Source organism: Geotrypetes seraphini, chromosome 5 (genome assembly GCF_902459505.1).
Source record: "Geotrypetes seraphini chromosome 5, aGeoSer1.1, whole genome shotgun sequence".
NCBI lineage: Eukaryota > Metazoa > Chordata > Amphibia > Gymnophiona > Dermophiidae > Geotrypetes > Geotrypetes seraphini.
In genome coordinates this window covers 21,127,147-21,140,640 of record NC_047088.1, presented here as the reverse complement: position 1 = coordinate 21,140,640, position 13,494 = coordinate 21,127,147, and the positions used below count along the sequence as shown (strand labels likewise).

Genomic DNA, 13,494 nt, shown 5'->3' with positions numbered 1-13,494 from the left:
ATAAGAGATTATTTACACATATAAATGGCCACTTATGCGCAGAAATGATTACAAATACTGCCATTAACACACTCTCCTGCCGCCCAAATCTAGGTGGCGCCATAGAGAATTACACCCATAGTGGGTTCAAAGACAAGTCGGCGAAAGACAAAGGCGCGCGCCGACAACTGAGCGCAAGACGGAGGCGCGCGCCGAAGAAAATTATAGTTTTTAGGGGCTCCGACGGGGGGGTTTTGTTGGGGAGGCCCCCCAGTTTATTTAATAGAGATCGCGCCGGCGCTGTGGGGGGTTTGGGGGGTTGTAACCCTCCACAACCCCCCACACCCCCACAACGCCGGCGCGATCTCTATTAAGTAAAGTGGGGGGGGGGTTCCCCCCCGTCGGAGCCGTAAAAACAGTAATTTTGTGCGGCGCGCGCCTCCGCACTGCGCTCAATTGTCTGCCCGCGCCTTTGTCCCGGCGCGCTTTTGACCTGACACCCCCATAGTGCACAGTATCACACAGTTGGTTGGAGGAATTCCCGTCTTTGATGGGTTGCAGCATTTAACACATTTTTTATTTTAAAAGAAATGTCTCATTTATTATCCATGAACTTAAGAGTTCATTAACCTCCCCCCATCCTCCCCTTCAAGTCCTATCTTTGCCAAGGTCTTTACAGTATTGCACAGATAAAGCAAAGAAGTTCCAATCTGGAATGGTTGTTGTCAGGAAATGTACACAGCGGAAAGAAAGATTGTACTTCATATCCCCTGAACCCTGGAACTGTCAATGTGGCTCTTCATTTTTCACCCGTTTATGGATCCCTTGGGTGACGCACAGAAATGGTCAGGCCAAGCACGTTTCTTGAAGGTGTAAATTGATGTGAAACAGTTACAATACACATTAAGCTAATGAGACCTTTTCTCAGTAGACAAAATGGTCTTTAAAATTCATCTTTTTAAACGATGTAAATGTTCCTTGTTTTCAGGGTTGGGGTTTTTTTTTCATGGAATGATCATTAAGTTTAGCATCGATGAGAAGAAAAAGATAAACAGCTGCAGTCTCAGGGTACAAATGTCCTATTTAAATTTTCTTCTGCCTGCAAGCGATCGCAAAGGAAGTGAGCCTTCGATCCATTCACTAGGGGTCAGCATCATTTCCTGCCATGAAGCCGTCTCTTCCTGGGTGGAATCCATCCAATCCACAGCTATACCATAACTGTAACCTGTAGGAGAGATGAGGAAGAGAGTTAATAGACACTCCTATGTAAAAGGCATTTTGAAATACAGTGATATCTTGGAATCCAAACTTAATCCGTTCCAGAACCCCGTTCGAGTTCCAAGACAATTTATCCCATTTAAAATAATAGAAACTGGATTAATCCGTTCCTAGGTCCCACAAACTCAAATTTTAACAGTAAATGCACTGGATTTTAAGGTAAAATAATAACAAATAATAATAATACAGTACAGTATTTTCCTCACTACACTACACAAAGGCGAAAATCAGATGAGATGCTTTCGCTATAGCTTCCGACCATGAACTGAACGATGTATGGGTGGCCCGAGCGCTGTGGAAACGTTCGCACGAACACATGAACAATGTGCAGGGCGTTCAGATTCCAAAGTAGCATTCGGATTCAGCGGCAAAATTTGCTTGAATTGCTGTACTCACTCGAGGAACGCAGAGAGAGGGGTGACACGATCGAGACGTTCAAGTATCTCACGGGCCGCATCAAGGCGGAAGAAGATATCTTCTTTTTCAAGGGTCCCGCGGCAACAAGGGGGCATCCGTGGAAAATCAGGGGCGGGAAACTGCACGGGGACACCAGGAAATTCTTTTTCACTGAAAGGGTGGTTGATCGCTGGAATAGTCTTCCACTTCAGGTTATTGAGGCCAGCAGCGTGCCTGATTTTAAGGCCAAATGGGATCGACACGTGGGATCTATTCACAGAGATAGATAGGGAGGGTCATTGGGGTGGGCAGACTGGATGGGCCGTGGCCCTTATCTGCCGTCTATTTCTATGTTTCTATGAATTTTTTGTTCAGATTCCAAGTTGTTCAAGTACTGGGGCATTTGAATTCTAAGGTATCACTGTATATTCTATCTCTTTTTTTTTTTTTTTTTTAGCCACTATTGAATCATTGCATGCCAAATCACTGTTCTGTTGTACCCTGACAGTCCAAAGGGCAGCTGAATGTACTGCCACAGAAGAAGTTCCAACAATATTTTTTATTTTTATTTGACTGTTTAAAGCATACATTTATACCAGTGTAACTAAAGCAAGTTAAAGGAGCAATACTAGCAAAGGATTAAAAAAAAAAAATTGACTATCTTAATAAAGGGCCCCCTTCACAAAGCGCAAATGCACCAAAGCCCGTAGGAATTGAATGAGCTTCAGTGCATTCACCCAGTGGAAGCCCTGGGATCCGGCACCTCTCCTCCTCCCCCCCCCCCAATGCTTGCGCCCTCCCCCCTACCTCTTTAAATCTTTACAGTGCAAGCAACTTCTCAGGCCTGCTGCTCACACCGGCCTGGCTCATCTCTGAAATCACTTCCGGGTCACGGGGGCAAGGAAGTGACATCAGAGGAAAAGCCAAAGCTGGCACTAGCAGCAGGTCGGAGAATGCTCACGCTGTGAAGATTTAACGAGGTATGGGGAGAAGGGAGGGCGCGAATGGGGGGTGGGGGTGGAGAGGAGGGTGTATGGGGTGCCACCGCCCCGGGCGCCTCCCACCCTCGCTACACCACTGCATTTACTGTGGCAGCATTGCTACTGTGACTTTGTAAAAGGGGCCCAAAGTTAGCCTCCTATAGGAAAGAGTATAACACCCTCTTCCATGCAACCCCCCACCGCACACGTGCGCCCCTCTTCCCTTTACTTTTGAAACATCTCTGGTGCGAACAGCATGCCCACGTCGGTGTCGGCTCACCCTTTGACATCACATCCTAGACGCAGATCCTGGAAGTGATGTCAGAGAGCGCGCCGATGTAGACGCGGGCAGCAACCTCGCACCGGGGAAGTAAAAAAAGGTACACGGGAAGACCAGGGGCGTGTGAGCGCAGCAAGCAGAGGAGTGAGGAGTGGGCGGAGAGCAGGAGGGGTGTGTGTGCCCTCAGCATGACGGCGCCCCGGGGTGGACCCCCCCCCTCGCCACCCTCTTACTATGCCACTGAATCTGACCTCACTGACAAATAACAGAATCACTGCAAAAACAGATTTTATTTGTTTAAGAAATGTGTTCTTAGTTCCCCTATAGGTTTTTTTTAGCTTCTTAATCCTTAAAGTGCTTGCAGCTCGCTTATATATATCCGATATAACATTTGGATTTATGGACTCCTGATGAAGGCATAGGCTGTCGAAACACGGAGCGTTTTGGGTTCTAACACATCTTTTCACATTGTCTACACTTGTTTATAGCTGCAAACAATAAAAGGCCGCTTCTGCGTGGCGCCTGAAACGGCAGGGGCCTAGAAAAATAGCACCTGCAGCATGCCGATCACTTTCAGGCGCCACTTTGCAGCTACCAGCGACTAACGACGAACTCAGGTACCAGTAATGTAGGCCAGGATTTTAAAGGCCTACGTGTCCAGCACCTAGGTTCACTGTAGAGTCGCGTCTAGCAGTGCTCAGTGATATCTAAGGTTAACTCCGCCCCTAAACACGCCTACTTAGGCGTGCGGCACCACTAAGCGCCTCTAGGCACCCAGGTGTTAGTCGCTAGTCCTGGAAGGCGCCTTGGATTTTTTAAAAAATGATTTTTTAAAAATCAACTTTTAATGGTGCGATCAATTATCGGGCCACTCAAAAACGATTATTTTTTTTTTTTAATATTCTTTATTCATTTTGAAAACTTACAGCAAGCGTACAGGAATATATTATTAGTAACAACAATAACACTTGTAATTCTCATATAATTCTACAAACATAAAAATTATATCCCGTCCCACCCACCTTCTTTCTAATATTATATCAATTATATCATAAATATAATATAAACACATAATATAATGAAATTTCCAGAAAAACTCCCTCCCACCCTCCAATGTGTATATATATTCATCCAAGGAAAATGATGTTTACTCCTTACAATAGCGTTCCAATGGCCCCCAGATCTTTATAAAATTATTATAGTTCCCTTTCTGTATTGCAATTGCTCTTTCCATCTTAAAAATATGGCATACCGAATTCCACCAAAATGTATAATTAAGATACGCTGAATAGCAACCCCAGTCAAGATTAATAATAGTTTGTTATTATATGCCGATATTTGACTTTTTTTCCTCATAGCCATGCCAAACAGAATAGTATCATCATAGAATAGTCAATCACTTAAAAACGATTAAAACAATTAAGCTGGGCGCCAGCAAACTCAATCTCGGCTCAGGCTAGTGCCTAATTTTAAGTAGCCCTTACAGAATTTCCCTCTCTAAGGGCTTTTCTACATTTTTTTTTCCCCACTTCATCTACAGCTGATTTCCGCTGCCAAGCAACAATGGTTTTCCAATTCATTTTTAATTTTCTATGAGACAAACTTGGGGGTCCTTTTATCAAGCTGCGGTAGGGGGGTTTAACGCGCGTAATGCCGCACACTAAACCGCCTGCCGTGCTAGCTGCTAACGCCTGCATCGAGCAGGTGTTAGTTTTTTAGCCGGCCGCGGGGGTTAGCGCGCGATGAAATGTCCGAAGCGCTAACCCCGCTAGCGCGGCTTGATGGAAGGACCTCTTGTTTTTTCTTGTTGCTTAGGATTTTTTGGACCCCCCAGTTCGTTTGCAAAGTAGACAGTTCTAAATCTAATAGACGCTGGCGTTGTCATACTAATATAGGAACTTTGGATCATCTGTTATTCTATTGTCCATCGATACTTAATTTTTGGAAGTCGATATGGGGCCAAATTAATGTAGTACTTGGGTCATCAATACCACTTACGAAGCCATAATTTGTGGTACTCTATTACATGTTAAACCTTCTATGGATCGCTATAAAAGCCGTTTTTTTCTTAATAATGATGAGAATAGCCATCCAGATGATAACATGCAAATTGGAAGAGTTATGATCGACTTAATTATACTTTCTGGTGGGCAAACTTATGTTCTTGCTACAAATATGAAAGAATGAATGCTGAATTTTAGGATATAGTTTGGAACCCATTGACATCATTTATTGAGTCATAATAGTTGGCAGGTACCTTTTTTTTAATCTGTCCTTACACATCCAGGGTGGGAGGGAGGGAGATGGGAAAATATTATTATTATTCATTATATCTATTTTATTGAAATTATACATGTAGTTTATTTTCATTAGTTAAGGGGAGGGGTGTGTGTGTGAAAATGTTTGTTGTTGAAATATTTGTATATTTAAAGTGCTTTTGTTTGATTCGTTTATGTTTAAATTCACTGTATTGTATTGTTAATAATTGAAAACTAATAAAGATTTACAAAAAACAAAAAAAATTTTAATCATTTTTTTTAATCCATCCAGATAGTGGTTTCTCTGTTCCACTTTTTTTTGTTTTTGTTTATTGTATTTTGTGAGGCCATATACAATCCTATACATTTGAGATATGTATATTTGGATTTCCATTTCAAACTCCCGACACAGACAATATAGCCATAACACGGCCCATGTCCTTCCAACCTTTACGTACTGTTCCATGTTGTCTTATGTGAATTGTTGCTAATAAAAACTTTTGAGAGACTCATTTAGCTACACCCTGGTCTTTGGTCATCTCCATTGTTTCACTGTTGCATTTAAAACTAAAACAATTCTGTAGATAAACAGAAGCCATCCCCTTCAATGCCTTAATAACTAGACAATTTTAAAATAACAAAGCCTTCTAACTGGTAACCAGTGCTATGACTTCAACCTCTTGCAATTAGTTATGAGCCTTCCTGCAGCACCGTGGGCAAGACCTCGACCCTGTCTCATAAAACACAGTAATCCAAGGCCAGAACGATCTGGATGAATTTGCTGGGTTGTCTGACTGAAGATCCCACTGAAAGTGGCCCTATAGCTTTGATTTCTATGATACGAGAACCGCATTTGGTTCTCTTCCCTCCTCAAATGAAGATCATTAGAAAACAATTTTAATGGAAGACCATGGTAAGTAGAACTGAAGAATATAGTTACCCGTGCCAAGTCCCAGGCGGATCCCTCCTAGAAAATGATTGGTTAGCTTCTCGTGATCCCACACAGTCAGCTCAACGCAGGCGTCTTTTAAATCCTCGGTGTGGAAGCCATCGTACACAATAGTGTGGTTAAAAACGGGGTTTGGGTCTCTCTTGATAACCCGGGTTTTCTGGTAGCTCTTTTTACTGGTGTCGGGAAGCACGTAACTGCAATGGACAAAATATAACCCTTGATCAGCATCAACTGAAGGGCAAACTGGCCACAATTATTCTCCCTTTCTAAAGAGGAAAATACATCAAGTAGGCCTGGCATTGCCCAGTACAACTGCTAATGATGATGTTCTGAGCAGTGGCATAGTAAGGGGGAGGGGGGCGGTCTGCCCTGGGCACTATCTTAGTGAGGGTACAGGCACCCTCCTCTCTGTCCCCTATGCTCCTCCTCACCCCCCACTACCCCCCTCAGGTCCTCAACCCCCACTGTCTCCTCACCCCCCACAGGTCCTACTCTCTGCCCCCCCCCCCCGCTTCTTCCTCACCCCCCTACTGCCGTGCGTGTGCACTGCTTCCCTTCCCCGGTACCTCTGTAACGTTCCTGGCGCGAGCCGCAACCCCAAGCTGCAGTTGCGCCAGCAATGGCTCTTCCTCTGATGTCACTTCCTGGTCCCGCACCTAGGAAGTGACATCAGAGGAAGAGCCGACGCAGGAACGTTGCAGAGATATGGGGGAAGGGTCTTGCAGAGGGGTTGTGTGAATGCAGGAATGTGGGTGTAGGTAGGGTCGACCCAGTCCTGCCCCATTCCTCCCAAGTCACACCCTGTTCTGCCCCAGCTTCGCCCCCTTCAACCTGTTCTCGTACTCGGATCCACATCGGGAGGGCATCTGCGCATCCACAGGTGAGGCATGATGACATCATACGTATGCGCAGGATGTCATCATATTGCATCCACGCATGCGTAGATGCCCTCCTGACGTGGTCCCGAGCTGGAAGCTTTTTAAAACCTGGACAAAATACCAGGTTTTGAAAAGCTGTCTGGACACCCGGACATGTCCTCTAGGACAGTGTTTTTCAACCTTTTTACACCCGTGGACCGGCAGAAATAAAAGAATTATTTTGTGGACCGGCAAACTACTAAGACTGAAATTTAAAAAAACACAATTCCGCCCCGTCTCCACAAGCTCGGTCCCCGCAAACCATCTGATCCCATCCGCACAAGCCTCAGTTATGATTTTATATTGAATGTATTCCAGTACCTCCCCTCTTTTTCCCATCTTAATCCAGCAGATTCCTTCCATCACCCCATTCCTTATTCAGCATCTTCTCCTTGTCTCCCTATTCCCCCTTCACCATGTCCAGCATATCCCCTCTGTCTCCCTACTCCCTCTACCCATGTCCAACATCTTACTTCTGTCTTCATACTCCACCCTCCTGTTCAGCATTTTCCATGTCTCTCTACCCCCTGCAAGGTCCAGCATCTGTCTTTGTGTCCCTATTCTTCCAACTCCCCCTAGTTCCAATAACTATCCTCCCCCAAGGGGATCCACCATCTCCCTTCTGTCACACCAATCCCCCCTCCTGGGTCTACCATCCCCTTCCCACAATACCTATATCACATTTTTCCCTCTCCTCATAATCCAACATCTCTTATTTCCTCCCTTGGCTGCTGGCCCTGATCCACTCTTCCAGCACTCGATTGCTATCAGCCCTGCCTTCGACCCTGGTCCTGCTAAACCTGGCAGCAATAACAAAGACAAAACCTACCCTAACAAAACCTACCCTAACAAAGACAAAACCTACTCTGGTCCCGCTAAATCTGACGGCTAGAATGAAGACAGAAGCCTTGGGACCTTTCTTCTTGCCTGCATTGTTATTCGCAACAAGTTCTGCCGGTCTCAATCCTGCCCCTCAAAAACAGGAAGTCAGTTCAGAGGAGGGTGGGATCAAGATTGGCAGAGCCTATAGTGATGCAGGCAAGAGGAAAAGTCCCGCGGCTTCTGTCTTTCTTTTTGCCGTCCGTTTGTAGCCGTACCACAGCCGATCTTAACACCGGCCCTGGAAGGGAAAGGGGAACAGATGCCCGACAGGAAATTTAATTTGTAGATCTCGCTGGCCCTGCGCGGACCGGCAGAAATTTTCTGTGGACCGACACCGGTCCGCGGACCGGCGGTTGAAGAACATTGCTCTAGGATATGTCCAGGTAAATCAGGATATCTGGTAACCCTAGGTGTAGGTATATGGATATGTGTGTGTGTGTGAGAGTGAGCCCGTCTTCTTTTTTCTCCTCTTCCTTTTCTCTCTTACCTCCTTTTTCTGTCTCCTTTCTCCTTGCTTTAATCCCTTCCCTTTCCTTCTCTCACCCCCATCTTCTCTTCTGTCTCCTTTCCCCTTCCCTCTTCAGTTTCCCTTTCTTTCACTTCCTTTCCCTTTTGCCTTGCTGACAATTTCAGTCTCATTTGTCTGGATCTCTTCTTCAGTGGATTAGTAGCCCCTCAGCACTCGCAGTCATGCCACCACGGTACCACGGCACCTCACTGGCATCTCGAGATTCGTCATGGACACATGGACGCAGTTTCTGTAAAAATGTTGTCTTTCTGATACTGACTGCACTGTTGAATGGATGGTAGACATCTATGTTGACCTTCCCCTTGTTGGCTTATAAACACAGCTTGTGCACTTACCATTTCACAAAAGAGTCAACTCCAGAAGGTCGTAGCTGAGGCAAGTCTTTGATGTCTTTAACCCAAATATGAACCTCACCGGAAGGAGGATTCTTCATCCCTGAGGATCAGAAAAAGAAAGGATTCTAGTCCATATTCTATACAATGAAACAACATATGCCTTTTTTGGAGAATGAAAGCATAGACTTTTTTTTTTTTTGGGGGGGGTGTACTATCTGTTTTTGCTTCAGCTCTTTACCTTTTGATTTATACACTGCTGTGATGTTATTGAGAAGTTGTATATGAAATGCTATAACTCTGCAACCTCTCTGACACTGCGCACTTCGCCATCCACATGACATAAGAACATAAGAATAGTCTTATTGGATCAGGCCAATGGTCCATCAAGCCCAGTAGCTCATTCTCATGGTGGCCAATCCAGGTCCCTAGTACCTGGCTAAAACCCAAGGAGTAGCAACATTCCAGCATCTCAAAGAATAGCAAGATTTCGGAACCCCAATGAGAGTAACGTAGTAACATAGTAGATGATGGCAGATAAAGACCTGAATGGGCCATCCAGCCTGCCCAACCTGATTCAATTTAAATTTTTAAATTTTTTCTTCTTAGCTATTTTTGGGCAAGAATCCAAAGCTCTACCCGGTACTGTGCTTGGGTTCCTACTGCCGAAATCTCTGTTAAAACCTACTCCAGCCCATCTACACCCTGCCAGCCATTGAAGCCCTCCCCAGCCCATCCTCCACCAAATGGCCATATACAGACACAGCCCATGCAAGTCTGCCTAGTACTGGCCTTAGTTCAATTTTTAATATTATTTTCTGATTCTAGATCCTCTGTATTCATCCCACGCTTCTTTGAACTCAGTCACAGTTTACTCTCCACCACCTCTCTCGGGAGTGCATTCCAGGCATCCACCACCTTCTCCGTAAAGTAGAATTTCCTAACATTGCCTTTGAATCTAGCACCCCTCAACCTCAAATTATGTCCTCTGGTTTTACCATTTTCCTTTCTCTGGAAAAGATTATGTCCTACGTTAATACCCTTCAAGTATTTGAACGTCTGAATCATATCTCCCCTGTCTTTCCTTTCCTCTAGGGTATACATATTTAGGGCTTCCAGTCTCTCCTCATACGCCTTCTGGCGCAAGCCTCCTATCATTTTCGTCGCCCTCCTCTGGACTGCCTCAAGTCTTCTTACGTCCTTCGCCAGATACGGTCTCCAAAACTGAACACAATACTCCAAGTGGGGCCTTACCAATGACCTGTACAGGGGCATCAACACCTTCTTCCTTCTACTGGCTACGCCTCTCTTTATACAGCCCAGCATCCTTCTGGCAGCAGCCACTGCCTTGTCACACTGTTTTTTCGCCTTTAGATCTTCGGGCACTATCACCCCAAGGTCCCTCTCCCCGTCCGTGCATATCAGCTTCTCACCTCCCAGCATATACGGTTCCTTCCAATTATTAATACCCAAATGCAGGTTTTGGAAAGCCCTGAGCTCTGGCAGCATCTGGAGGGCCTTCAACAAGCATGCGTGGATGACGGCACATTCATCTGTGCATGCTGGAGGCCCTCCAGATGCAGCTTGGAGGTTGGGAAAAAAGAGATGAGGCGGAATGGGGGCAGGACTTGAGGTGGAATGGGGCAGGGTTGGAGGTGGGGTGGGGCGGGGCCATGCATCTGGGTTTGTCTGTTGTTACATAGGGTAACCCTAGGAAAGATGCAGCTGTTCAGATGACCTAAGGACCTAAGGCTTTGGTTGGAACTTCTGTCCTCTTGAGTACACAAAGTTGATGCGAGAGAGGATAACATAGAAACATAGAAATAGACGGCAGATAAGGGCCACGACCCATCTAGTCTGCCCACCCTAATGACCCTCTCCTATTATGAAGACAGCTATATACTCTTCACCCTCCATTGGTTTAGGTACAATTTAGAATGGAAGTCTATGTGGACAGGGAAATAACTTGTGTACCTTGTAACTCCAATCCAGCTCAGATTTGAAAGAGATGGGTAATTACATCTAAAAATTCAAATTAGTTGTTAGTAAGAAGGTCTGGGACAAGAAGACAGGATGTAATAGTTCACTCAAATGTCTTATAGAGGGGCACTGTTTCCTCAAAGCTGAGAAGGAGTCCTCCAAATGCACTGCTACCAGCAGGAGGATGTGCTTTAATACTGTGTTTTCAGTCACTAGGGAAAGGCAGTCCTGCAGAGCTTGCTTGTCCCTCGATATTGACAATGTGATAGTGAAACAGCACCCCCCACTGGCAGGACTGTAGGTGGAGAACGCTCTCTCTGATGGAACTGTGTAGAGAGGTTTCACGGTTCTATGGCAATGCCATGGAAGAACACAAGGGGGCCCATAATCAAACTCCAGTGATGGCCCTTGTGACCTTGGTCAAGTTGCTTCCCATACCAATTCAGACTGAGCCTTCTGGGGACAGGGAAATACCTACTATAAGCAACATAACGCACCTGAAAAGGGCATGAGCTATAGCCAAATAAATTAAAACAGATGAGGAAATTGTTTGTGATAACTGTATAATAGAATCAACCATTTCGCCCTTACAAAATTTCAACGGGTTCTGAAAGCGGCGATGTCGCACAGAGCGAGACGAGATTATGATGCTCTCATAGAAGAAATGTCAAAGGAGAACCATTTTAAATGAAACTGGTGGTACAGCTGCTTCCTCGGCACCCTGAGGTTGTGGGATCGATCCCAGCACTGCTCCCTGTGACCCTGGGCAAGTCACTTAATCCTCCGTTCTCGAGGTACCAAACAAGTACCTGAATATACATAAACTGTTTTGAATGTGTAACCACAAAAAGGCGGTATACGAGTCCTATCCCCCTTCCGCTTTTTCTTCTCCATCTTTTTTGAGAGGCTTAGGGGGAGTGCTCACTCACAAGAGAGCGAGCCCCTAAGGTCCAAGAGGACCCAGGACTGAAACAGTGCTTTTCAAACCACAGCCAGCCAGATTTTCATGATATTTCACAACGCATATGCTGAAAACTCAGTCTATGAACATTTATCTCACGCATATGCACTGTGGATATCTTAGAATGGATATCCAGTAACTGAAGCTCCTGTATTGTAACACCATTACTGAAGCTCATGTAAACTGCTCTAAATTGACTCCCCAGTCTTATTGAATTTTATGTATACTTCACTGATTGTTCAGTTCTTCTTCTTTGTGAACCGCCTGGAACCTTATGGATGGGCAGTATACAAGAATAAAGTTATTATAGAAGCTTTCAATAAATAAAAGCCTGACTGGCTGTAGGGTTCCCAGTATACGTTTGCGAAGCCCTGACCTAATGTCATTTTGAATTATTTTACAATAAATCCCTGTAAGAGTCAGAAGAAGAGAATATGGAAGGTGGGTCTGCCACGATGAGTTTAATCGGTTTACTGAAGAAGCAGGTCTTAGTCTAAACTAAACTAAAGCTTAACTTTATATACCGGGTCATCAACCTAAGGAAGCTCGACTCGGTTTACAACAATTAGATAAAAAGTAAAGAAAGTAAGAACATAAGAAGGTGCCTCCGCTGGGACAGACCAGAGGTCCATCCTGCCCAGCGGTCCGCTCACGCGGCGGCCCATCAGGCCTATCGCCTGAACAGTGGTCCCAGACTAATTTTGTAACTTACCTCTAATCCTCTAATCCTATCCTTATAACCTACCTCTACTCCTATCTGTACCCCTCAATCCCTTTGTCCTCTAGGTACCTATCCAAACCTTCTTTGAAGCCCTGTAGCGTGCTCCTGCTTATCACTTCTTCTGGTAGCGCGTTCCATGTATCCACCACTCTCTGTGTGAAAAAGAACTTCCTGGCGTTTGTTCTAAACCTATCCCCTTTCAATTTCTCCGCGTGCCCCCTTGTACTTGTAGTTCCCCATAATTTGAAAAATTTGTCCCTATCTACTTTTTCTACACCCTTCATGATCTTGAAGGTTTCTATCATGTCCCCTCTAAGTCTCCGCTTTTCCAGGGAGAAAAGCCCCAGCTTTTTCAGTCTGTCAGTATATGAGAGATCCTCCATACCCTTTATTAGCTTAGTTGCTCTTCTCTGGACTCTCTCAAGTACCACCATGTCCTTCTTGAGGTACGGCGACCAGTACTGGACACAGTACTCCAGGTGCAGGCACACCATTGCACGATACAGTGGCAGGATGACTTCCTTTGTCCTGGTCGTGATACCTTTCTTAATGATACCCAACATTTTGTTTGCTTTCTTTGAGGCTGCCACACACTGTGCCGACGCCTTCAAGGTTGTGTCTACCATCACTCCCAGGTCTCTTTCAAGGTTGCTCACCCCTAGTGGTGAGTTACCCATTTTGTAAGTGAATATCGGGTTTTTTTCCCCTACATGCATGACCTTGCATTTCCCTATGTTGAAGCTCATTTGCCACTTTTTGGCCCACTCTTCCAGCGTTGTCAGATCTTTTTGGAGATTTTCGCAGTCCTCCATGTTATTTACCCTGCTGTATAGTTTGGTGTCATCCGCAAACTTAATAACCTCACATTTTGTTCCTGCCTCCAGGTCGTTAATAAATATATTGAACAGGAGCGGTCCCAGCACCGACCCCTGCGGACCCATTGCCAGTCCGAGTAATGGCCCTTTACTCCAACCCTCTGTTTCCTGTCCGCCAGCCAGTTTAGCAAAGGTTTCAAAGAAATTAGTTTTCAAAATGTTTGGCAAATAGAA

The 13,494-nt window shown here is 45.2% G+C and overlaps 1 protein-coding gene across 3 annotated transcripts in view; it reads right to left on the bottom strand.

The window, feature by feature from the left end:
* Window positions 1-388: 388 nt before the first annotated feature.
* Window positions 389-13,494, bottom strand: part of LOC117361215 (synaptotagmin-like protein 2) — a 156,032-nt gene continuing 142,926 nt past the window's right edge. For all 3 annotated transcript variants that reach the window (XM_033946250.1, XM_033946251.1, XM_033946252.1), the window contains 3 exons: window positions 8,787-8,886; window positions 6,112-6,317; window positions 389-1,204 (listed from right to left, as the gene is read on the bottom strand). In XM_033946250.1, coding sequence (XP_033802141.1) covers window positions 1,059-1,204; window positions 6,112-6,317; window positions 8,787-8,886 — 452 coding nt within the window. In that variant the 3' untranslated portion in view covers window positions 389-1,058. The remainder of the gene's footprint in view (window positions 1,205-6,111; window positions 6,318-8,786; window positions 8,887-13,494) is intronic.